Genomic DNA, 26,830 nt, shown 5'->3' on the forward strand with positions numbered 1-26,830 from the left:
GCTACGGGCCCATACATCAAGGTAGGCCCTACATAGCACCGTCCAGATGGACGGTGCTGATATACAATGCATGCATTAAAGGTGGGTTGGCCTGAATATGAAGCAGATATATCCTGGTGGGCCACACCGTCCAAGTGGGTGGTGTAAATAAAACACATATATCAAGGAGGGTCCCATGCGCTAGATGTAGCATGTCATCAAGGTAGGCCCCACATTGCATCAAGCTGATATTTATGTTTTTACTTCATCCAGGCCTGTCCAAATGGACAGGCAACGAGGTGGGGCCCAACACATGGATGGTCTAGATCAGGTGGGCCACATTCCATCACAAGAGAGAGAGAGAGAGACGTGCGATGGAGGGACCCCGCCACTATAGGCCCTCCCTACCATCCATTATAAAACATACATCAAAATGGGTCCCACCACAAGTGGGCCTTCAAGTAAAAATCAACGGTGGAAATCCTAAGATGATCCACCGATTGAACTCCTTTAGTTCCTTGGAATCCTTGGCTCCTAAGCTCTCCCTTTGATGGAGGATGATGAGATTTGAAGGGTGGAGATGAGAGTTGAGGGGGGTAGGAAGTGAGCCACACTAGGCTCTCCTTTCTCTCCTTAGAGCTTGGACGGTCTCTCCTCCCTTGGGTTGCTTGGAAAAATGGTGGAGAAAATGAGAGCGAGAGGAGATGTAAGGGAGAGGGATGGGTGTGATGGGTGAGTGATGGGTGTACTTGACTTGAGAGGTATGGGTTGTGTTGACTTTGGGGAAGAGAGAGGTATGAGTGAGTGATGGGTTGTACTTGATTGATTGATGTGATGTTTGGGTAGAGATTCTCTCAGAATTCACAACCCGCGGCATTTTCCTCGAGATGAACGTGGGCCCACAATTTCTGGCCTGGGTATCGCATCAGTGCGTAACTCGCGGCATTGGAACCACGACGATGACACGGTTATAAGAGTACAAGTCTCGGGTCGAGTCAACTCAGGTTGACAGGGTGTGACTCAGGGCCGTGCGTAAATGCTATCTACGCGTCGCGGGTCTTCGGAATTCGAAAGGGAGGATTGTGGAAGTCTAAGGAACGGTACGGACTAGGATACGAGCCTTACAGGTCAGGTCTCTTTCCGCACCTGACCAGATTAACAAATTACGATTAGTGTTTGCAAAACATAATAAATTCGCTTTTCTTCACATATTTGATTAACCCACAGCTATTTACCCCTAATCACAGCCAATGATTTAACTTGCTACGGATAATTGATGTAGAACTGTAAATTGTTGGTATACACGAAAACCCATTAGTAATAGAGAGACAAGTTCTGTAGATGGATGAAGAGGTGAATGCACTCAAACACCATTGGTCTGCGGATGTCGTCCCATATTCCCTTTTATTTATTTTTTATGCTCCTTGAACTACTCCCAAGAAGAACCCGTCTTCAAAGGTTGAAAGCACATATGTGATGGGGGCATGTTTGTGTATGTTTGGCCTTACAAGCATCACTTGTTTATTGGTTCCATCTCACATTTTCTGTATTCTTCTTCTATTTAGTTTTCAATGAAACACATGACACATTATTTAAGGCCTAATGTTTAGAGAGAAAACAGTGGTCAAATATGGAAAAGAAAATGAATTTCATACCCTTGACAGTTTGATTGCAATTGAACTAGACGAATATTGTTTAACAGGTTTCCATTTTTGGCAGTGTCAGTATTCCAAAAAACTTTTGAAAGTGGTTTAATAAAATTCTATTATTGTTCAAAAATAATTTATTTTCCTATGAATGAAATTAACATTGAAATTAATTTGATATACAAATTATATACAAATTAGTATCTTACAATCTATATATTTAGTCATCGTAGTCAGTATCTTCTTCCATGCTCATAAAGCCTCCACTGAAAGAACCCAGCATGTGGAGCCTTTCCCAACAACCACAACTTCCTACTTCTTTTCTTTCTTTCTTTCAGGGTTCTTCTTCTTGTTTTTGTTTTGAGAGAGAGAGAGAGAGAGAGAGAGAGAGATTTTACTAGAAAGAAAGGGAAAAGAATATAAAAGGGATGATGAGGCATTGCCCAATTAATAAAAAGGAAAGAATCCATAGGCCTATTTGCAAAGATATTAGATGATTTAACACACCAAATCAGAAGAGATTTGGTCTTCGAGAACACTAAATGCAATGAACATCACTTATGTCCTATTACTAGGTCCAAACCAATCAAGCATCAAACCACAAGAAGAGCAAGCTGCCATTTCTTTCCTACCAAAAGGCCACTCAGAAAAAATCTCTCTGATTGAACAAGGCACCTTTTAACCTTAAATAAGCTTTATAAAAATTTAAAAAATCCACTTCTACTGCATGAAGGCACAATGTGTTGAGATGTGGAGCCACATCTGGACAGGGCCGCTAGACCAGTCGAGTAGGTTGCTCGACCGGTCGAGTGGCCTGCTAGACCAGTCGAGTAGGCTGCTTGACCAGGCGAGGGTTCGCTCGACTCAAAGTCCAGCGAGCTACAGTTTTTTGGGTCTGAGGTACTCGACCAGTCGAGGCTCATGCTCGACCAGTCGAGAAGCCAGCTCGACCAATCGAGGTTACGCAGATTCATTTCTAGATTTTACACGGACTGCGTAATTTTGAGGCGATTTTCACAGAGGTGCAACAAAGAAGTTACCTAAACTATAAATAGGGGTCCCCAGGGCCATTCTAGGGTTATGGGAGTTATTCTAAGGTGTATGAGAAAGGATTTTCTAAGCTAGGCTAAGAGTTATCTATGTGCATGGGAGCATCAAGAGGTTAGTATATTGCTTGTAATCTTCGTTTCTCTTCATAGTGGAAGTTTGCACCCGTGGTTTTTTACCCTTATTGGGGTTTTTCCACGTATATCTTGTCTTGTGGTTTGTTTGAAATGCTTTGATTCTTCTTCTAGATTATATTTTTTTCTGTTTATCATTTATAGGTGAGTCTGGAGATTGGATCTCGGTTCACTAGCATTGTTGGCATGCTATGCAACAAAATGGTATCAAAGCTATTGGTTTAGTTTAAGTGGGAGCGATGACGGAAGAAGGGAAGATTAAAATTGAGAAGTTCGATGGTTCAAACTTTACCTTCTGGAAGATGCAGATGGAGGATTATCTGTATCAGAAGGACCTCTATATTCCTCTAGAAGGAAAAGAGAAGAAAGCGGAGAAGATGACAGATGATGAATAGTTTTTATTGGATCGGAAGACTGTAAGAACGATCTGACTCTCTTTGTCTAAGAGCATCGCCTTTAATATATCCAAGGTGAAAACTACAAAAGAATTAATGTATGCCCTAGCTACCATGTATGAGAAACCTTCAGCGTTCAAGAAGGTTCATCTTATGAAACGACTATTCAACATGAAGATGTCAGATGGTGGGAGCGTGGCGGAACGTCTAAACAAGTTCAATACAGTCATAAGCCAGTTGGAATCCGTTGGTGTTGTTTTTGAGGACGAGGTTAGGGCGTTATTGATCTTGTCAGTTTGTCAGACAGTTGGGATGGTTTGGTGATTGCCGTGAGCAATTCTTCAGGGTCGACAAAGCTGAAGTTCGATGATGTGCCTAGTCTAATTCTCAGTGAAAAATCTAGAAGAAAAACATCAGGAGTTTCAGGGGATTCAGGGAATGCTCTAAACGTTGAAGGAAGAAGAAGATCGCTGAATAACGGAGGCAATAAACACGGATGTACTAAGTAAAGGAAGAAGTCCAAGGGACCGAAAGATAAAGACGGGTGTTGGCATTACGTGAAGAAGGGGCACATGAAACGTGATTGTAGGGCACTTAAGAAATAAGAAGGAAGCTCTTAAGGTGGAAAAGATTCAGTGAAGCTATCTGAGGAGAGTGACACAGAGGCGTTGATCTTGTCTCTTGATGCGAGGAATGAGTCTGAGGTCATAGACTCGGGTGCTTCATTTCATGCCACTTCATGTAAGGAAGTTCTATGTGATTATATGTCAGGTGACTTCGGGAGAGTCTACCTGGGTGATGATGAGCCGTGCAGTATTGTTGGAAAGGAAGACGTTCATATAAGTCAGAAAGATAGAATGGTAACATGATTTTGGTTACTATTTTTGGGATACGAAAAATTGAAAAATCATCAGCAGTAAAGACGTCGTCTTCAATGAAAAGGTAATGCATAAGGACAATGTATAGCAAAATAAAGCTGATGAGAAAGAATTCGTAGAGTTGGAAGAGTTATAGGACACGGGTGTTACAGTGCCATAGGATGATCATGCACATGAACATTATAAGGCAAAGCCGCAGACACTGGTTGTGAGGAGATCTACTCGGGAGGGGAGACCCATGATACAATACTCACCCTCCTTACATTATCTACTACTGACAGATAATAGTGAACTAGAGTGTTTTGAAGAGGCATTACAGTCAAATATGCGGGTTAAGTGGGAGTAGGCCATAGATGATAAGATGGACTCTCTTGACTCTAATCGTACATGGGAGCTAATCACTCTACCTAAGGCTAAGAAAGCTCTTCATAACAAGTGGGTTTACAAACTGAAGGAGGAGCATGATGGTTCGAAATGGTACAAGGATAGATTGGTTGTGAAAGGGTTTCAACAAAAGGCAGGTATCGATTTCACTGAAATATTTTTACCGGTAGTGAAAATGTCTACGATTCGCATGGTCTTGAGTATAGTGGCTACAGAGGACTTACATCTAGAGCAGCTAGATGTTAAGACAACCTTTCTTCATGGGGACCTTGAAGAAGAGATATACATGCATCAACCGATAGGATACGTGGCACCAGGAAAGGAGAACAAGGTGTATAGACTGAAGAAGAGTCTATATGGCCTGAAGCAGGCCCAGAGGCAGTGGTACAAGAAGTTTGATAGTTTTATGTCGAAAAAATAGTTATAGGAGATATCATGCAGACTACTGTTGTTATTTGAAGAAGTTTGATATGTCAACATCATCCTTCTTTTGTACGTTGATGATATGCTTGTGGTCAGATCAAACATGAAGGACATCTCAGATCTCAAAAGACAACTATCTAGAGAATTTACCGTAAAGAATTTAGGAGATGTAAAATAAATCCTAGGCATGAGGATAAAGTGTAACAAGGAAAACAGGAAACTAGTTTTATCACAGGCAGAGTACATAGCCGGTTAACACTCCATTAGCCAACCACTTCAAGCTTTTTAAGGAGCAATGTGCAAAGACACAAGAGGAATCGGACTACATGGCTAAAGTCCTATATGCGTTAGCTATTGGGAGTCTCATGTATGCTATGGTAAGCACGAGGCCAGATATTACTCAGGCAGTGGAAGTTGTTAGCAGGTTCATGAACAACCCCAGGAAGGAACATTGGAAAGCTGTAAAGTGGATTCTTAGATACCTGGTAGGTACTACGGATGTAGGATTGTGTTATGGAGGATCGAAAATCAAGCTAAAAGGCTACGTAGATTCAAATTTGGCAGGAGATATCGACAGCAGAAGAAGCACTACAGGTTATGTCTTCACTCTGGGTAGTGCTGCAGTCAGTTGGGTCTCTTAGTTACAGAAGATAGTATCTATCAGTACAACGGAAGCAAAATATGTTGCAGTCATAGAAGCGTACATGGAGATGATGTGGATGTAAGATTTCGTGGAAGAGTTGGGAAAGAAGCAAGTAGATTGCAAGCTGTACAGTGATAGTCAGAGTGTGATACACTTGGCTAAGAATTTAGTCTTTCATTCAAGGACCAAGCATATTGACATCAGCTATCACTTCATACATTCATTACTGGAAGATGGATCGATTGCTCTGGAGAAGATCCATACAAGTGAGAAACCTACAGATATGCTAATCAAGGCGGTCACACGGGAGAAGTTGAAGCTCTGTTCAGCTTTGATTGGTCTTCAGGCTTGAAGACGGGGAGGTGGTGCACTCCGGATGTAGAAGACGAAGGATTATGGCGATGTGTCTCGAAGTGGTGTATGAGAAAGGGTTTTCTAAGCTAGGCCAAGGGTTATCTCTGTGCCTGGGAGCATCAAGAGGTTAGTATATTGCTATAATCTTCATTTCTCTTAATAGTGGAAGTTTGCACCCAAGGTTTTTTATCGTTGTTGGGGTTTTTCCACGTATATCTTGTCTTGTGATTTGTTTAAAATGCTTTGATTCTTCTTCTAAATTATATTTCTTTCTATTTATCGTTTGTGGGTGAGACCATAGATTGGATCTCGGTTCACTAGCATTGTTGGCATGCTGTGCAACACAATGCATGAACAAATGATCCATCCTACCACATCATTACCAAACATAATGCACCCATTTTGTACTAACCAACAATCATGCATCAGTACAACCAACCCCCCCTCCCCTGTTGCTGCTTCTCCCTCCCTTGGTTATGATTTTAGGAGATTCTTTTAGATGAGGCTTTTAACAAGTAGGGGACAACAAGAAGAAGAAGATAAGAAAAAGAACTCAAGTATAAAATCTAGCTAGATCGTCATTGAGTTAGCCTTTAAAAAAAATAAAAATTCATTGTATTTAAAATCTTGTGTTTTCTTCCTCTATTTGCCTCTACATAATCTGATGAAATTGCACTCTAACCACTAATCAACAGGTAGATAGATGGCCACCTTAGAAGCTTCACCCATCGTCTTCTTCACCACTAAAGCAACAGTAATGTAAATTAAACAATTGAACTAATCACCCATTTCACCAAACAACATCTCCATATATTATATACTAAGTACCATGTAAAAAAGCAAGAAATCTAAAAAAAATTTTAAAAAAATAAGGCCCCAATTTCAAAACAACACATACTTACCTACAAAGTAGGGACAATTGAGAATGAGATGCGGCCGAATCTCTTAAAATGGGTTTGCTCAGCTCTGCCTACAAGGTTTATTCCGAATAAGGGCTGATGGAAGGGGAATTTAAAGGAAGATAGAGGGAAATGGGAGAGCTTCCCAATATGCGAAGAATGAGGCTTACCTCTTCTCTTTATCAAAGTTACAGTTGATGGAGCTCCCTTCTCCCGTGTATCAAGACGAATGACACCCACCCACAGTAAATAAGGGCCATTTTCACGCCAAAGGGGTCGTTCCCCGCAATTATAGTCAAGCGAAGCTGACGAAAATTTCCCATCCCGTAGTCCGTATAATGGATTCGAGAAGACAACAGGATAGGACAGAGGATGGGATGTAACCCGATGAAAAATCTTAGGCAGGATTTCGCAATCCCTCTGGTCTTCTCGTATCTGTCGACTTTGAATACTTCGGCAGGATATCCAACCATATTTAAACGAGGGCAGATTAAGGATGGAGGGATATTACAATCTTATTGTAACGTCTCGGAAAAATCCATACAAAGACCCAAGTATCACCTCACGCAGAAATCACTAAGGACCGAATCCTTTAGAAATTAGACAAAAATTAATTAAGTACTAAGCTGAATTAATCGGTAGATTAGCTTAAACCGCTTTCTATATGATCTATAAGACCCAAAGCCAGTAGGATCGCTAACGCTACATTACCTAAAAACCTAAGATTAATCTCAAAACCCAGATGCTCTCGGGAGCATCACAAACTCCGTATCGGACCTGGACCGCGTGTCGAAAGTCTGATTAACGTGAAACTATACGGTTATGACCGCCTTACTAGGCTTGACGACCATCTCAGAAATCAAGTCCAAATAGTATCCCAAAATGCACAACTTGAGCCCGGAGCAAAGTGTGTGAGAAACGTGAATATCTCTAGAAAACAGACTCAACTTAAGTGAATTGGGTCATTTACTTGCAGGCCAAATTTAAGATTTCAGACCATCAGATTCTGACCCAACTATACCTTCAGATCAGGAAAAATTTTCAACATATGTTAGTGTACTTGTGGACCTGATCGAGTGACGACGACCATTGAACTGAAACTGGTCCTCCACGGTCGATCCGTAAATCTAATCAGACCAAAAACTTAACCTAACATAAATCCATTGTCAGGAAACTTTCTCTAGACTATCTGCAAAAAATGGGCCTCCAAATGAACTCCGTTGGACCGAAACAGCCACTCTTTGGCTATAACCTAAGTATACCATGGCCCTAGGGCCATTTACATCAATTTTGGGCCTATATAAGGGCCTTAACCCACCCCTCTCTCATTCCATACGAATTCCCTAAACCCTAAGAGAGAGAAGAGAGAAAAGAGAAGGAAAGAGTGAGGAGAAGTGAGAGAAAGTGAGAGAGAGTTGATGGGATTCATTCCCACCGCTCTACGTGCTGAATCGCCTATCCCGTGTCACTACACCGGCAATTCTGATTCCGTTGTTGGGTAAGAAATCCTAACCCTAACCTATTTTAGGTATCCAAATAGTGTAAATGGTGAAATAGCTAACCTATTTCATACTATAGGTTGTCGTTGTGTCACTTAGTGTTCAAACTGAGTTCGATACGAGTTTACTGGCGAAAGGTGCGGACTATAAACGTTTAGGTTATGGTTTTCAAGGCTTTCAATATCAGTTAATGATTTATGACTGACTTGATTGCTATCACATGTGCTTAGATATGATGTTATCTGTATATTACATATATATGTGTATTATGTTGTTTTAATGCATTCTATGTGTTTGTTGAAATGTTTGATTGAATATGGAATTATGATTTATGCTTGTCATGATTATTGATTGATAATACATGATTGTTGTATGTGTGGCAACTCCTTTGTGAAAGGATTTGATATAATATAGGTTATAACTAATTTATTTCATGTATGTTAATATGTGTAGCCTAAGTGTTTGATAAAATGCCTAAATAAGAAAATGCTTGTTGAAATAGATTTAATGAGGGTGTTAAGATAGGATTCTCAATCCCCTCATCTATAGTTACCGTTTACTTTAGGTAACCTATCTTAATACTATGTGATTTGTGGATGAAATGCCTATGTGTGATAACATATGTATTATTTGTTTGTTGAGATGCTCAAATGAGATTTATATTTAGATTGGTCATCACATGCTGTTTTTGACTACCACATGTGAATGCTATTGTTTGGAGTGTGATTGAGGCTACGATGTAGTCTAGGCAATCAATAACGGTTTATGATCGGCGGCCGAACTGTTTAGCCACGAAGGATACGTTCGATGAATCCGAGTCGTACGGTAATTATCGACAGTGGTTAGGCCACGAAAAGTGCGTATGCACTTCATGTTGATTAATTCAATGTACGCTCATATCGATTGAGCTTGTCAAGTAACCCGATTGGCTTAATGTATGTTTAACATATATGAACGCTACTGCTTGAATCTAAGGTACTAACTTACCAATGAAAATCCCGTTTAACCTCGGTACCACGATCCACTAAGACTCATGAGTCGGGCATGGTGGTATGGGACACCGTGGTCGAGCTATCGGCCTACGCTGGGGTGACGAGCCTCCCCGTAGTGTCCAGTGAGCAAACCAAACTCGTGAGCTGAATACAGTGGTATGAGACACTGTATTCGAGCTGTCGGCCTACGATCAGGTGACGAGCCTCTCGTAGTGACCTCGAGTTACACTAGGACTACGTTAAGGTGACGAACCTTTCCGTAGAAGCTTCGAGTATAAACCAGGCCTACGCTGAGGTATCAAGCCTCTCCGTAGTGACCTGGAACTGCTATCGTATGTCAGTAACTAGGATTGGCAACCCTAGATGGATCATTGTTTGGGTAAATGATATAAAGGGATGTGCCTTAGCTTCACAACCTGTTATATGAATAAGACTAATTAAGAACTTAGCTAATCATGATCACGTACCGCATTGCATGTGCCTTTGGCATAGGAGTTGAGCACAGTGAAAGGGATACATGCCGCAATCCTAAGATAATGTCGCAGAGGGAGTGTAGGTGAGGGCATACATCATTAACACATATTATTCTTGCATTAACTAGAGTACCTAGGAATGCTTGTTGTATTGCTTTATCATTACTGCTTGACTGAATTGATAACATGTTAACCTTTGCCTTATAGCTCTACTAAGTTGATCACTCACTCCCACTCTGGGACAGTGTTTTAAAACACCAACCAGACTCTGTTGTAGTTACAGATGATGGCGATACTTACGAAGCTAAGCTTGACTTTTATGATGATGAGGAGGAGTTCTCCTATATACAACTCTCAGGCAGGTCTATGTAGACCTGGAGTTGCGCCATCAGGGCTAAAGGGATATGGATTAGATGACATTACACTTTATCATTTTGTAAATTTTGGTATAGTACATGTAACTATTTGACCTAGTGACGTTCATACTCTGGGGACTTACAGTCACTTATATGCTTATATGTACTTATTACAGTCTTCCGCTTGTGTAATTTAACTATCTCTGGAGTATGATATGTTGATTTGGTATAATCTCACTCATGTTTAATGCACTAATATGGACAACATTTAATCATCATTATCTATGTTGCATAAGTGATGTGTTGGAACTCGGGAGTTGGGCTCCTGCTTGACCCCCGATTTTCAGGACGTTACACCTATCCCTTCTAATCCACCGTAAGTCCGCTGCCCAAACTCGCCCAATAGTCTTGGATAGGACTTAAGTGAGAGGAATCATATAATAATAATATTTTCTTTCTCTGGTTTTCTTAGTTCGTACAAGTGGGGCTTGTGGCATCAAGATTGTTGCTTTGATGTGCACCATCATAGATAGATCATACCGTAAAACGTCTTTTATTGGAACATCCTGTCAAGTAATATTTGGCCTTTTTTTCCTTCAATTGAATGCATACGGCCATTGCATTTCTTTTTCTAAACCCTAAATTAAAGGTCACAAAATGAATGGTTAGGATTGTAATTTTGAGGAGACATTTGAGGCATTGTTTATCCACCATAGATCCAAACAGATCAAGGGTTTGGATCATTGAATTATGGCTCACAACTGGACAATCCATACTAGGTAGGCACACAATTAATGTAGGTAAAGTGAAGCTACTAAAAATCAAAATTACTTACTTAATATGCCCTACTTCAATCTAGATGCATGGTTATACATGTTACAATTAACTCAAATTTGGTTAAATGTGTGTGGTTAGATTTAGTGCTAGGTGTGCTAAAGTCATATTAGACTCGAATCAATTGAACGTTGGTGACTTGGGGTGCTGAATCCGACAAATTAGGATCAGATCTGTCAAGATTGACCTAACTATTCAACTACTAACTGTTACAGTGATAGGGTAATTTTAGAAATGGAGACGTAGTTATTCTAAATGGGTTTTTGTTTATTTGTTTTGAAGACAAGAATATTTCTTCCAATGGTAATAGCATATTAAGTTTTTCAATGAAGTATTAAACAATTGGACAAAACAAGATAAGGTTGGATCGTCGATTTTTATTAATTTGAGTATCAGAATAGTACAATCAATGAATAAAAATAAAGAAAGTACAGGAAAAAATAAAATACCTCTTGTGTTGGCAAAACGGTCGTGGAAACTATCAGATGGTTGTGGTGTGAAGTTTCCCGGATATGACTGAGATTTATCAAGTAAGAAGTACATAATCAGGGGATTTGATAACTGAGTCGTAGATATTTAATATACTCCTAAGTGCATACTGTAGGGATATACTGGATAACAATGAAAGCTAAGAACTACTAACTCCCAACTTACTGCAACATGACTGGACATAAGTAAATGAACTAAGTTAGAAAGTTAAATTAACAATTGTCCATTGAGGATGAAAGGGATAAGCAATGTAGATCTGTACAGAAATTAATTTATTTGTGTTGACAATGGCTTGGAGCTCTTATTTGAGTGTTGCTTTTATAGACTTCTGAGAGGTGGTAGCTGTGCATAAGGTTTCATGTCTTGCACATGAATCTTTCGATTACGCAATGACCATATCCTATTAGGGCATGTTTAGTTTGATGTAATTACATATATTTTCATGTAATTTCTCTCAAATCAGCATTAAATGCATACATCAAACAACATCGCATGCGTTTGAAAGTGAAGACGAGTTGCCCCGGATCATATTTCATGATAATTCGAAGCTAAAGCTTGGTGAGCCCCACCATGATATATGTGTTATACCTACTCTATCCATTCATTGGTACATATCACTTAAGATAATTGACCAAAAAATGAGCCAGATTCAAGAATTAAGTGGACCACACTACATAAAATACTGGAGATTGAATGCTAACCATTAAAATGTTCCTCCCATAGTGTGGTCCAATTGAGCTTTGGATCTGTCTCATTCTTGGAGGAATACCCTAGAATGATCGATCTCATATATCTACCTAGGACCTATGTTCATCATAAGATATAGCTAAGATCATTAATATCACATCCACGTCACTAGTGAATAAGGATTACATTGGTTTTCTATGGCATAACTCCAACATCCAACATATCCTTGATCGGACTTGCCATGATAATGAATTGGATTGTAAATGGGTTGGGTTGTTGCTCTAGATCTTGTTGTGATAATGAACCAAACAACTTGATCTAACCTCACACTCAATCACAACCCACCAAAATCCACAACACCACACTATGCTATATATATATATATATGTATATATGTATATGTATATATGTATATATATATATATATAGAGAGAGAGAGAGAGAGAGAGAGAGATGAAATGTCCCCGGTATATACTCTCATCACAATCTAAGGGTTCTCCTACTACTTGTAATGTTTCTCCAATGATATACTTTAGGGCTTGGAGAGTTGATCTTTGGTAGTATTGGTGGGTGCATCTATCAGGGGCCTTGCACATGCCAAAAGCATGATGAGATGCCCTATACACGTGTAGGTTCTTAGATTTGCTCATGCTTCACCATATGCCAGAGTGAAATGCAGTTCTTTTCCACTAGATTGCTTTAATTGCAAGTACAAGGCAATCCTTAAATTCTGTCAATAAGCAAATTTGATCTAGTCATATTTATATCATGCAAATGACATTGTCTCAAGAGTTATGTTACTGTCTAATTCTTCTTTAAAAAAATCATAAATAAATTTTAAAAAAAAAAAAAAAAATCTCAAGAGATTCAGAAATCCAACAGAGAAACTGAAAACTCTTTACACACCCCCTTCTCATACTAGAGACCAAGATTTTGAGCTAAAAACCCAGGGCCAGGAAATAATTACTCACCTGTAAGGGAAAGTAATTTTCACTTCCTTGCTATGTATCCTAGATCGTTAACCTCGAGGATTCGACCCACATGCTTTAAATATTTTCGAGTTTGTTAGCTCTAATTTAACGTCAAATGTGTGCAAAATGAGAAAAATGTGAAATTTCTTCGAAAAAGTACTTTAGAAATGCTAACAAATGGAGGGAAAAAAGTAATTTTATTGAAAATGCAACAAAATTACTAAATAATCTCATTTTTTATGCTTCCGGGCTAGATCCTATAAAGCCTCCCCAGTGAAGTCATAAGAAAACTGTGAAAAGCGAGGTCACAATTTGAGGTTAGGTAATGTTTCACTCAAATCATCGTTGCCACTAGCTCTTGCAAGTAGTACATGTAGAGATGTAGAATTACACAAAAAGGTGAAATTAAAATTTTGAATACTGATCTATTCAAAGATACCATAGTAAGGGATCTAATTACAAGGCGAAAAATGTGTTAGGCACCTCTTCTTGCTCGCTTCCATAGTGTCCATACAAATAATAATAATAATAATAAGAAATAAGAAAGAGAATTCAACAAATTTTAGTATAATTAACAAAAGAAGTTAAAATAATCTATTACAAGAATACTAAAATAAAATTAAAAAGAAAAAAATATAAGTAAATAATCTTCTCTTTATCTTCTTGGCATTGGTATCTTCTCTTCACATAATAACTTGTCTTCAAATGATGATGTTTGGTAAATCAAGACAAACTCAAGATGGGATATTGCTTTTTTCTTACAACATGCTCAAACACATCTTTTCCTCCTATTTCTCCTTGCTATATAATATATATATATATATATATATAAAATCTCATTTTCTCTCATTTTAGCTTGGTTCTCAGCATACAAAAGTTAGAAGATCCAAAAATGACTCCCTCTTATAAAAATCACTTATATTTATAAACATAAATGATGACAGTCCTATAAAATGACAGAATATTAGTATAATTAAAAATGGTATGTTCAAAATTGGGTGACTTATTCTCCTCCATTAGAAGCAAGGAGAAGATTGTTATTGCCTCTTATGGATAAGAATTGGTAGAGAGGTATTTCAAAAAATTTCTTACAAGTTATCCAATTAGGGTATTTTAAAAATTTTCTTAATTCATGCACCTTATAGAAAGTTTCCTTAAATTACCTTAGGTTAAGGATTAGAAAAAAGATTATATTTAACAATCAAGCTTTAGAAGGAAAAAATTGGATTAGGTGTAAAATACTCTTCAAGTAACTAGGTAAGGCCTACAATCATTTTCATAGCTGTTCATTATCGCAGACTACAAACATTTTAGTTCTTGGGCACAAATCTCATTATTTATATACAATTATAAACCTTTTTCTTTTAAATGCTTGTTATAACGATATAATAGATCAAGAATAATTAAGTGGTAATGTTCAAAGTATGGTTGGAATTTTCTGATTGAAGATTTATGCATATGTTTACCAAAAGATCCCCAAGGATTTATAGATCTTTCACAATAATATATGATGGAATCTAAAATCATTCTAATCTGGCAAAAAATAGGGGTGGAAACCACACTTGAACAATGCTAGTCTGGCTTGTCAATGATGTGAGAGTTTACCATTCACTTATGAGCTCATTAATCACAATATATTCATTTAATCCAAGAAATACCATAAACGTAGCATAAACCTTTTTGTGTACTATGTGATAGATTCCAAAATTTTTCAAATTCAATTTGAAATGAGGGAAATATTATCTCCCGAATATCGCATTTTCCGTTGCACAATAATAAGTGAGAAAAATTTACTCACCCCTAGACAATAGGTAAATTTTATTTGTCCAAAATAAGCTTTTATACTGGAAATCAAGACAGGTTATCCACTAGACTTGTGGGCTATCTATTTTCATAGATCATTCAAATTCATTAGAAACTTCATTAATTCGAGTTTGATTTTTTAAAATATTTATTTAAAGTGGGGTGACATCATAACATAAGGGACTATAACAGATGGATAGGGGATTACATAATTATCAAGGTGGGATTCAAGGCCTTTATTGATCTCACTAATTAGACAATTCATGCGTGCGCAAGCTACATGCAGTAAAAGAAGTAGGAGCAATCTATGCCATCGCTTGTGCACTAAGATCGCAATTATTCCCCACCAAGCAACTACATTTTTATAACAAATTTACATAGTACCTTCCATTAACCAATTTCATGAAGACTAATTATCAAGGCAAAAATGTCCACAACTATTAGCAGATATATGGAAAAGATATATGATTGTCGATGGGCCAGCTAGCCTGCGAAGCTTTTGGGCTTGGCTCATTTTGGGCTGGCATGTGCTAGAGTATTAGGCCTACGGGCCAGCTCAGGACTAAAATTCAAGCCAATTTGGATAGGCCCAAATGGATAAATTATTGTGTTGAAGCAATTATTGTTTGCCAAACACCATAGATAAAGATTAATGGAAAAACATATGTAGCTCATCAACATCATCATTTAAGCCTTCTCACAATTAATTGTGGTCGACTACACAATTATGTTCTATCATTCCATTCCATCATCGATGCCATAATATGCCCTAGCATGAGTTTTGAATATTTTATTGTCTGCATTCACAATGAAAACTATTGCAAAAGTTTTATGTCAACTGTCAATCTGACACAACCTTCCTCTTTTATCTGCACTTAAGACTAATAATGAGAGCAAAATCTCCTACATGCACAATGTAATAGTCTATTACATAATATATTAACATCTTGTTCTTGGTAATTTCTCAGTAAGGCAATTTATAGGGAGGTTTTACTAATTTTGACGTTTTTCTTATAATGTTATCATGAAAATCTCAATAAAATAAAACATAGTTAGAATACTTTTAATAAATCATCATTATCTAACCCTTATTCCAATTAATTGGGTCACATATTGTTATGTTATTGCACTTTGTCAAGGGCCAAACTTTCAAATAGGCCATAAGCCGTTAAGCTGTTTCTTACTACCTCACTCTACATCCATTTGGGCCTTCCCCTTGCCTTTGTAGACCCTTTACCTTGTAGCAACTCACTTTGTATGACAGGTGCAGTTCTTGGTCTTTGTGGCATGTGACCAAACCCAGCCAACTCTACTTTTCTTTATTTCATTACTTAATTATACTACTCTTGAGTTACCTCGCTATATACATTTCATTTGTATTTATGTTCTTTCTTATCTTACCACGCATCCATTGTAACTTTTTCATGGCAACTACACATCCTATGAACATATACTCTAGTTGCACAGCAGTGTCTACAAAGCATCGCTGATCTTATAGCTATTTATAGTTATCCTGTAAAATTTTCCTTTCAATTTGAATGACATACGATAATCACATGAAATTCCAAAGGCACATTTTCATTTCTTCCACACAGGTTGAATTCTATGAAAAAAATTATTTATTATAAATAACTAATTAATAAAAAAAAATTGAATATAAAAATATAAACTAAATTATTTGAACTATAAACACCCTGTGGAGCTCAGCACACCCACACGCCTGCCTGCCAATATGGAACATGTGCAAGATCTAAACTTGGTCCCCTTTATGTGATAATTAAGAGCCATCTCAAATGTCTCATCGTGGTTGGAAAACCCAAAAATTGACTTGATGTTCAGAAGATTTAACCCAACTCAACACAATAATTTAATAATTATTAATTGAAAATATTAGCTATACCAAAAATTTTCTAAACAAGTCTGAATTCATGTAACTAATAGAAAGATGGTAAAAGTTCCATTCCCATCCATCCCTTTATTATTATTATTATTATATAAACAACAAAACTTCAACCCAGAGAATGACTCGTTCCCATCACCATGAGCTGTGCATCAAGTCGACCGAGTGGTTGAGTTGACTCGACTAGTCTTTCCAAGTTGCTATCCAATCAAACCCACAACTAGGGTTGGCTGTGAATCCAGGTCAGCCCAGGCCCCACCTATCTACTAGACCCGAAGCCCGACTTATTTACTAAACGGGTCAAGAATTCTTGTCAAAACCTGACCCATGACCCATTACTCTTTGACATGACAAGACTAATTTAAAAATTCATCAAGCCAAACCCAACCCAACCTGACCAGACCCGCCATACTCAGGTTTAAGAATGGAATTGGATGCCACGGATATATAAAACCTAGCACAGACAGTACATGTGTACATTAAAATTAATAATAATCTGTACTTCTCTTTTTAATATATTTCGGGTTTTGGATTGGGTCAGGTCGGGTTGTCTGGCTGACCTATTCATTACACACAATGGTGGGTCGTTTCGAGTAGGGGTTCAACCCAAGCTCAGCCCATGTACTTAAAATGGGTCCCATTTCTTGCCGAGCCCGACCTGCTACCCATTTAGCTTGGTCAGGATCCACATCAAAAGTGGGTCAGGTCTGACCCATCTACACTCCGACCCAGACCTGAGTTTCCAAGCAACTCAGCTTGAAATCTTAAGAGAGTTATGCTGACTTGGCCGAGTTTTAAGTGGAGGCAGAGTTTTAGAAATATACATTTCACATGATCACATTGTGCAAATATCAGGCCCTTCCATCAATAGGCTGGATACCCTGTAAAGATCAATGGAGATCCACTGCTCGAACTCAGCCCCATAGTGAAAAATGTTGTTCTTCACAAATTCTTGGCTGGAAATTTCTCAGGATATTATTGGAAAATTTTCACCAAAAATAAAAATATTTAAAATTTTTATGTGCATGCGTGCATGTGGGTGTGCTGTGCACGTGTGCTTAATATTGTGACATTGTCTTGATAATATATTTTCATGATATTATTGTGATATTTTCAAAATCTCAGATATATTTATCACAAATGAACTAAGGGCTTATTTGGTAAAACTTATTTTATGCACTTATCACTAAAATGAGTTATTTTTAGTGTTTTTCTCTAGAGCTGGGCATCGAGTCGAGTCGGACCGAGTTAGGGCTAATTCGACTCGATCCGATTTTGAAATAGGCCTAACCCGAACTCAATCTGACTTGATACCAAGTCCTGCATGCCTGACTCAATCTAATTCCTGCGTGCCTGACTCAATTCGAGTCCGGTTTAGCCTGGACTAATCTGGTTGGAAGTACCGAGCCGGGTCAAGTTGGCACCGAGTCGGATTGAGAGATGAGGGAGGGAGAGACAAAGAGAGTGGGGAGAGATAGAGGAGGAGGGTGAAGGTGGTGGGTGGTTGCCAAGCTTGGAAAATGAGGAGAATGAGGGAGGGAGAGAGATTTTGAGATCGGGTTGGGTAGGGTGCCGCAGGTAGGGTTAGAGAGTCAAGTTTCGAATCGAATCAGGTCTAACCGGATCGAGTCGGGTCGAATTACTAGGTAACTCGAACTCTGGGTAGGGTGCCGCGGGTAGGGTTAGAGAGTCAGGTTTTCGGATCGAATCGGGTCTAACCGGATCGAGTCGGGTCGAATTACTAGGTAACTCGAACTCGACTCAGTTTGAGTTTGGATGGGGCGAAGCTTACTCGATTTGGACCGACTCACCCATTCGGTTCGGGTCGAGTCGGATTGGAATGAGTCGGAGTCATCCGATGCCTACTTTTAATTTTCTCTCATTCAAGTTGTTTGGCAAATCAAAAAAATTAAGTACTTAAATTTTATTTTCACAGAAAAATAAGAATTTTTTCTTTTTTTTTTTTTAAAGCTTTCCTTCTTTAACTTGACACTTAGCGCTAAATGTGGTAAGTAATTTTTTTATTTTTTTTTTTTTTTTTGGTAAATAGCAAATTTAACCCTGCGCTGCAAGCTGCAGCTAATTGCTTAGGGTAGAAGCCATGTTGATATGGCAAAGTTTTTATTTTATTTTATTTATTTATATTTTTTATAACCTCATCATGATGTATGCAGTATATCCACACCGTCCATCCATTTTGCTAGATCATTTTAGGGCATGGGCCAAACCCAAAGCTCAACTGGACCACACCACAAAAAGCTGTGGGGATGATGATGCTCACCATTGAAACCTTCCTAGGGCCCACTATGATTTTTATTTGTCATCAAATCTGTTCATAAGGTCATGCAGACCAGGATGAAGGGAAAAAAAAAAAAAACAAAAATATCAGGTTGATACAAAACTTCTGTGACCCTGGTAAGTTTTCAATGTTAGGCATTCAATCCCCACTGTTTCCTGTGGTGTGATCCACTTGAGCCTTCAATCTGCCTCCTAGGGTCCACTGTAATGCTTACTTCCCATCCAACCTGTTGAAGTAGGTCACACAGACATGGATGAAGAGAAAACAGAAACATTAGCTTGATCCAAAAACTTGTGGCCCCAAAAAGTTTTTAATGGTGGGCATTCAATTATCACAGTTTCCTCTGGTGTGGTCCATATGTGATTTGGATTCCCTCATTTTTGGGCTCATGGCCTAAAATAAGCTCACAAAATGGTGAGACGACATGGATTTCACATAGACATCAAGGTGGATCATATCAATTTTTTATGGCCAGGGAATAGCAAGCTAGGTTAAATAGATTGTACGTGATTGTGTTCTGTGGGCCCCACCACAATTTATGTGCTTTATCCACCGCGTCCATCCATTTTGCCAGCATATTTTAGGGCTAGAGACGAAAAAAGAGGTCAATCCAAATCTTTGGTTGACCACAACACAGGAAAAGTGGTGATTAAACACCATCAATGGTGATTAACCTGGCAGTTGTTGAATGATGGATGATAAAAATTTGGTGGCGTGGCGCAACTATCAGATAAATTTTTGTATATGCATGGCTCATTTATTCAACCGGATAGGAATAATAATTTATTATTATTATTATTTTTTTTCTCTCGAAGCATGCTGTAGGTGAGACCCTAGAGATGAATGACTCAACATCTGCTATTGTACCACGTAGCCATTAGTTGTGAGTCATCTCTACACAAAGGGTGGTCATATGATGCTCCACCTGAGTATGGTTCATATCTCAGGTTTTGTTTGTACTGGTGGGACCATTGGTTCCATGATCAACAATGCTGTCAACATGGGGCTCACTATGGATGGATCATGCAAATAAATAAATAAATATTAGATGATCCTAACCTTTAAATCAGCCTTTATCTATTAAATATAAGATGTTTAGCTGTCCAATTCAAGAACACTAATCAAAGAGTTATTATGATTATTCTATTAAGAAGAATAGAATACATGGTCCAATTGAAAGATTATGTTGGAAAGATGTACACAATTGGGCATAGGTGTGCCAAATGTGGTGGCATAACAATAACATGTTTTGACTCATAAGCTACAGAACATAGAAATTGAGACAATAGTGGCAAATATTACAAATTGCCAATTTTCAAACATTTATGGTTTGTGTTTACCAAATAGATTTTTGTGAAGTGCTTAATTTCAAATATCAGGACTTTTTTTAAGACAAATTATCAAACAGATTTTTCAGTACTTATAAGTACTAAAATTCAGCACTTAAATTAATTTTCAGACCTTATCTTTTAGTTTACCAAACGGCACCTTGGACAGTATAGAACGAGTAGGCACATGTGGCATGCATGAATCAGATCCAATCATCATTTTGTCAGCCCCACAGCGAATTTTTAACGGAGGAAAGATCTCAAAAAGAAGGATTTTGGACAGAGGAGGTTAACATGCAGGCAAAGCCCTGCTCCAATTCAAGAATGATGCATGGGTAGAAGACACCATAATTCAATTACTCAAGATACAGATTGCAACCTACAGTCACCATTTTTTTTTCCAGCTCCAATGGGAAGACAATCACCATTTTTCTTTTCTTTTCTCAGTACCAATTGGAAGAAAAATGATAATACATGAGAAGAAAGAAGATAAAAGGGACACCTAATTCACCTTGCCCTAGCAAAAATCCTCTTGTTGTGGATGCTCTACGTAACAGAAACACTTCCATCCGGCTTCTGCACAGTTCCCAGTGTTGTCCCTACAAAACGAGAGAATGCTCATGTGAACTGGAAAAGCCAAAAAAGTTCCCTGTTAAAGACTTGAAAAATTAAAAAAAAAAATCTCTTACTGCCAACACCCAATTGTTGTTGAAAAGAGCTCAGGAAAAAGGGGAATTGTACAATTCACGGCCAATACAGTATGTTTCGGCCTTTCAGTTTGTTCTAGTATGGCCCATGGTTCAAACCCTCGATGAGTGGCCCAACTAGGATCTGAATACATGCATGCATGCATTTTACCCACGTGGTATTTGACTGTACATGTTTTTTAATGTACAGACAATGTTACATGTCTGATTTCTTTTTTGCTTTTTCTGTTATCACATACAGTAAATGTTACACATGTTGAGGCACACTAGTGCTCATGCATACACATCAGCAAAGGGAAGACATTTTCAGGTGTGTTTCAGAGCATGAACACAATCTGTGGATAGATTAGCACCTGAAGAATGGTACATTATAGCACATAGAACCCAAGTTATTGAAATGAAGTGATGATGACTAGTGTTCAAGTTGTTGGTATCGCTACAAGTTTCGCTGGCCGGAGATAAAGATATAATATCGTTATCGCCGATAACTGGAAATGCGGGGAAAAAGGGGGTAACATGGAGAAAATGGTGGAATTTTTCAGTGAAACTTCAGGATATGCCTAAATACACATTTACATATTCAGGAATGAAAAAATTGCAAAAAATAAAAATAAAAATTGCATTAAATAATAAGTTTCCATTTAATGGGGGCCTAAGGTGATTTATGCACTTTATCTACTGACTACGGATCAAGGTTAGCTTACTATAGAAACAGGAATGATCAAAGTTAACTAGCTATAGATGTCACCAAGTTGTGGACCCATCATAATATGTGTTATATATCCAAGTCTTGAGCCAAAAAATAAGACATGTAGAGATTGGATGGAAAATAAACGTTATGGTGGGCCATCACATGGTGGGAACTTCAAGATGAAGGGTCTGGATCATCACATGGTGGGATAAAGATGGCAAGCAGATTATGTGAACACGTACACGTGCATCCATTTACATCAATCCAACCGTCCAAACCAGTTATCTATCATGGATCATAGCTAGAAGAGCTGGCCGAACAGAAAACTTCAACCATTGATGATGCCCTTTGAATTTGGACCGTTAACTGTTTTCTGTTCACCATACATCTGATGGCAGCCTTTTCGGAAGTTTAGAACTGTCGGATCAATATCTTCATTGGCCCATATTCTGTCCACACTTGGTCCAGTGATTTACAGGATCTGGATTGATATCAGGCTCAAGTTGGAGCAAATCAAGTACCATCTTAGATGGTCCACAGCGAAGCAATCGCGCCCGGTGGAAGTCCACAATTATTCAGTCCATCACCTACTTTCTTACTGTCAAAAATGTTCGGAGCGACGGTCCATAGCAAGATACAAACATTGAACGGTTGAAAATTACAGACGTACTGTGATGAATGAACTTTAACCACACCATCCATCCCTTTTTTCATATTATTTTATAATATTATCTCAAAAATAGAGAAGATTGAAATCTTAAATGGGCAACACAGTGGTGATTAAATATATACCATTGAAAAATTTCTTAGGGACCACAAGTTTTAGATCAAGATGATATTTGTTTTTTCACTTCATCCATGTGTATATGACCATATCAAGGGGTTAGATGGAAAGTAAACGACACAGTGGGCCCCAACGAGGTTTCAACGGAGGAAAAATCTTTCTCCAGTTTTCATTTTGGTATGGCCACCTTGAGTTTTGGATCCACCTGATTTTTGGCCTCATCCCCTAAAATGATCTGAAAAAAATGGATGAACGAGGTGGATTTTTCATCAACATCATGGCGGGCCCCACGTAGCATCCCAATGCAAGAACTTCCCGCGGAAGGCTTGCGCAAGAAATCCGCGTCCACAAACCAACTGGGTACTCCCCGACGTTATCTAGAATCAAACGTCGGTCCTATGTGGACCCTACATGATGTATGTGTCTCATCCATGCCGTCTAATACATTTTTCCAGATAATTTTTTGTATGAACTCAAAACTGAGTTAGATCAAAATCTCAAGTGGGCCACATAGTGTTGATTGAACTCTCACCGTTAAAAACTTCTTGGGGCTACAAAAGCTTTGGATCAAGCTGATATTTGTTTTTTGACTTCATCCAAGTTTGTACGAGCTAATCTACAGGTTGGATGTCAAATAAACGTTACAGTGGGCCCTATGAGGTTTTTAATGGTAGATGTTCAATCATTATTATTTTCCCATGGTATGGTCCACCTGAGATTTTGATGTCTCATCTATGGGGAAAATGATTAAAATGATGTGCAAGCATGAATGGACGGTGTGGATAAAACAAATAGATCATGGTGGGGCCCACATAGCACCGACCACTAGCCTCTAGTTAGTCGCAACGTCATTAGCCAAACCATGTCCCCTGTGTATTGTATTGGAAGCAGAAAAATGGGGTTTTGGTGTCTCTGGCCTGGCAACATTGATATTATCGGTGATAATATCAACATTTCGTCGACAACTCGAACACTGATGATGAGAATGAGCTGATGCTAGAAAAATAAAGCACTACAGCCTTGGAAACGACCTTGCTTAGAACGGATTTTTGCGAGTAGGTGCAGTACAATTGTACCAAGGGTATGGTATGTGCAATGTGCAGAGAGAGGGAGGGAGGGAGAGTTTTAGTTCTATTGGCTGACCCATTTCCACTTTTCCCAGTGCTATTGGCTCACTCGAGTTTTAGTTCTGCGTCCTTTTCAGGCTGACATTTTAGCATGAAGCGGCACAATAAATGTACAGAGTGGTTTGATAGCATTAGCATCATAGGGCCGACACCGCCTTTGTTGCATGACTCCCGAGTAGTACCATCAATGTGGGCTACACGCAAAGAGAGGAGAGCAGACTACACACATAAAGGGACCTGTTGTTTTCTGTAAGTAAAATCAAAGCCATTTAAAGGCTTATTGTGGGTGAAATCTGAACCATCTGACAGACAACAACCATGTTTTCCAGTTTCCAAAATATTCCTGATTCTATTGAAAATGTCTTCCCTTGTCCTATTAATATTCAAAGCTTTCCACCCTAGGATACTAATTGTGGGGTCAAATGTCCAAAAGCTGCTCATGTTATAAGTACCATAGATATAAATGTGAAAAATTATACACATTCATTTCTGATGGATTAATTTATGTCAAAGTGCAAGCTTACCATTCTAAAATAGAGAAAAAAGAAACCATATAAAACATGGTGAAAAATCGTACCAGAGTTACCAGGAAAAGAATAAGGTGTTGGAAGATATCTGCTTCTCATTCTCTCCATTGGGGCCGTATCAACGGATAATGCTGGTCTCAAAAAGTTATTGTCCTGAAATTGGTTTGAAATGTTAAAAGCTGATGGCCATCCACCTGAGGCCCCTGATAATTGTTTGGAACTTTGTGCGAAATTTTGATCAAGATTTCGCAGGACAGGCAAGGCACGTGCATCTTTCTGTTTCCAATTAAAAATAAAATAAAATTGCACACTAATTATCAAGCCATGAAAAAGCGTTATGCATGTATGCGCAGATATGAGGTACATTGCTATGAGTAACCGCCATAAATAAGGAATGGTGCTATGATTATCATACAGGAATAGGCAAATTATACAATGTAATTTGTGCATTTTCCAATATTCATACAGAAAAGCTAGCATCATCAGCAAGCAGCCCAGCTGAAGTGTGTGCGGAGAGCAAGGTATAAAAACACGGTTACGTTTATGGTTATGGTGGGGAACGTCACACGTTATGGGGCTGTAACAGTCCGTCCGAGGCTGTTACATTTTTATTTTTATTTTAAATTTTAAATTGGCCTTAAATGCTGTTATGGCCTGTATGGTAACAGTAATGATAGTGGCCATTACGGCTACCGTTACCATTATTGAATATGTTGGTGGAGAGGCAATAATGTGAGATGCAGCTTAACCTTCCCATTAAGGAAGAAGATAAACACTGGCTCATTGCAGCAAGAAAAATGCACCAAATGGTGTACAATCAAGGGCTACAGGCTATAAAAGCATAACGGATTATCAAACCTTACATAACCAAATAATATTATGCACAAAACAGCACTAATGATTCTCATCTTCACAAATAATAGCCACATCAGCAGAATAACATTAGCTTCTCTAGTTTCATAGAAAACAATTTGCAAGATGCCTGGCGCAACAAAGTTCACTTGACAGTAGCAGCTTCTAACAAGTGACGTGAGTTTTGAACATGTGGATAAAAGGAAAGTGGGCCTGCTCCCTTTTGAGTCCATGTTGGGAGCAATTAGCCACTGTTACGACCCTAGAAGTGTTGTAGGCACTAGATCCCACTCAGTGAAGCCCGTGGATAGACATTCTACAACTTTCTTTACCAAGTGGGCGCAAAGATGAGCTTGGGCCCATTAACCCTAAACATGGCAATTTGATGGTCTAGATGACACCATCTAATTCCACACATTATGCCAAAATTTAGAGACCATAGTATGCTATCCACAGGCATCTGGACAGCAAAATGAGCCCCACATTTGTGTGCAAATCAAGATGGGCTCACTCGAAAGCCCAAGTTACTTTCAAATAAGATAAAATGTATCTTATTAAGGGCCTTTAATCGGCCATTTATGGGCTGATTTAGGCCGTGTTGAGGAGTGGCGTAGGGTATTTCGAAGAGATTTATCCGACGGTGCAATTCTTCTTCTTCTTCTTCTACTTCTTTTTCTTCTTCTTCTTCTTCTTCTTCTTCTTCTTCTTTTTTTTTCTTTTTTTCTTTTTTTTTTTTTTTTTTGTGTGATTAACGGTCCAAATCTCCTACATGATGATGACCAATATATGGATTAAGAAGAAAAGGCATAAAATACTAACATTTTGGATTTTATAAATGAGATATTGAATCATGATATAGTGATAATCTCTGTAATATGATTATCTGACGTGGGCCACACATTTTATGTGAAGATGCCAAAAAATTATCGGCCCAATGAGAGACTATTGCTTTACCATTAGTTATTGCACATGCTTGTGCATTAATGCACGTGTGAGTGTGTATCCCTCTTGATAACCCATCTATCACTACTGATCATGGGTCCGCTAGTGGTCGGAACCATTATCAACAGTGATGATCAACGTTGATGATAAGATCCATATTTGATGATCAACATTGATGTTCGGATCCATCATCAATGGTGATCATTAATGATGATAATTAGATCCATCATCAACAATGATGACCAATGCTGATGTTTGCATTTGACAAATTAGATTAGCATTACTTTTTCATTTATTATTTTGATAGATAATTGTGTTATAATTGGCTTAATGTACTTAGTTTAATGTCATTTTTATCATTAGAATACTGACAACTTAGTGTTAGTTATACCATATGATCAATGTTGTCAAAATCGTTATCGTATCGCAAATCGTATCGTAAATCGTAAGATTTTTTATGATTTTAAAATATACATAAAAACAAATAAAAATATAAGTAAATTAGAAATGATTAAGAATTCATTAATCATCCATTTCCCTTCTACTTGTACCAAAAAAGTAATACATATCATGATATTATCAATTGAGAAAATGTATATGGTATATATATCATGATATTAAAGGATTACGGTCTTTTTCCTTTGTTTTCTTTCGAAAACTTTACCTTAAAAACCATACAAGAGGCATTTAATAATTTTGTTCTTTTATACCTTTCTTACGTTTAGAATCATGTTAGAAAAAATGGCATTCGATTCCATTGTGAATAGTATCTTGATTTCTTTGTTTT

The 26,830-nt window shown here is 38.2% G+C and overlaps 1 protein-coding gene across 12 annotated transcripts in view; it reads right to left on the reverse strand.

Annotated features, from left to right (window-relative positions):
- Positions 1-20,608: 20,608 nt before the first annotated feature.
- The window catches only part of LOC131230412 (SCA7 domain-containing protein SELMODRAFT_431321-like), a 98,795-nt gene continuing 92,573 nt past the window's right edge, over positions 20,609-26,830 (reverse strand). For 9 of the 12 annotated variants that reach the window (XM_058226331.1, XM_058226327.1, XM_058226330.1 and 6 more), the window contains 2 exons: positions 24,300-24,525; positions 20,609-21,012 (listed from right to left, as the gene is read on the reverse strand). In XM_058226331.1, the coding sequence (XP_058082314.1) occupies positions 20,960-21,012; positions 24,300-24,525 (279 nt within the window). In that variant the 3' untranslated portion in view covers positions 20,609-20,959. Of the gene's footprint in view, positions 21,013-24,299; positions 24,526-26,830 lie in introns of those variants that run through there. The other 3 variants (XM_058226332.1, XM_058226334.1, XM_058226333.1) reach the window with 3 other exon arrangements.

The sequence above is a fragment of the Magnolia sinica genome, chromosome 17, assembly GCF_029962835.1.
Source record: "Magnolia sinica isolate HGM2019 chromosome 17, MsV1, whole genome shotgun sequence".
In the NCBI taxonomy this organism is placed as follows: Eukaryota; Viridiplantae; Streptophyta; class Magnoliopsida; order Magnoliales; family Magnoliaceae; genus Magnolia; species Magnolia sinica.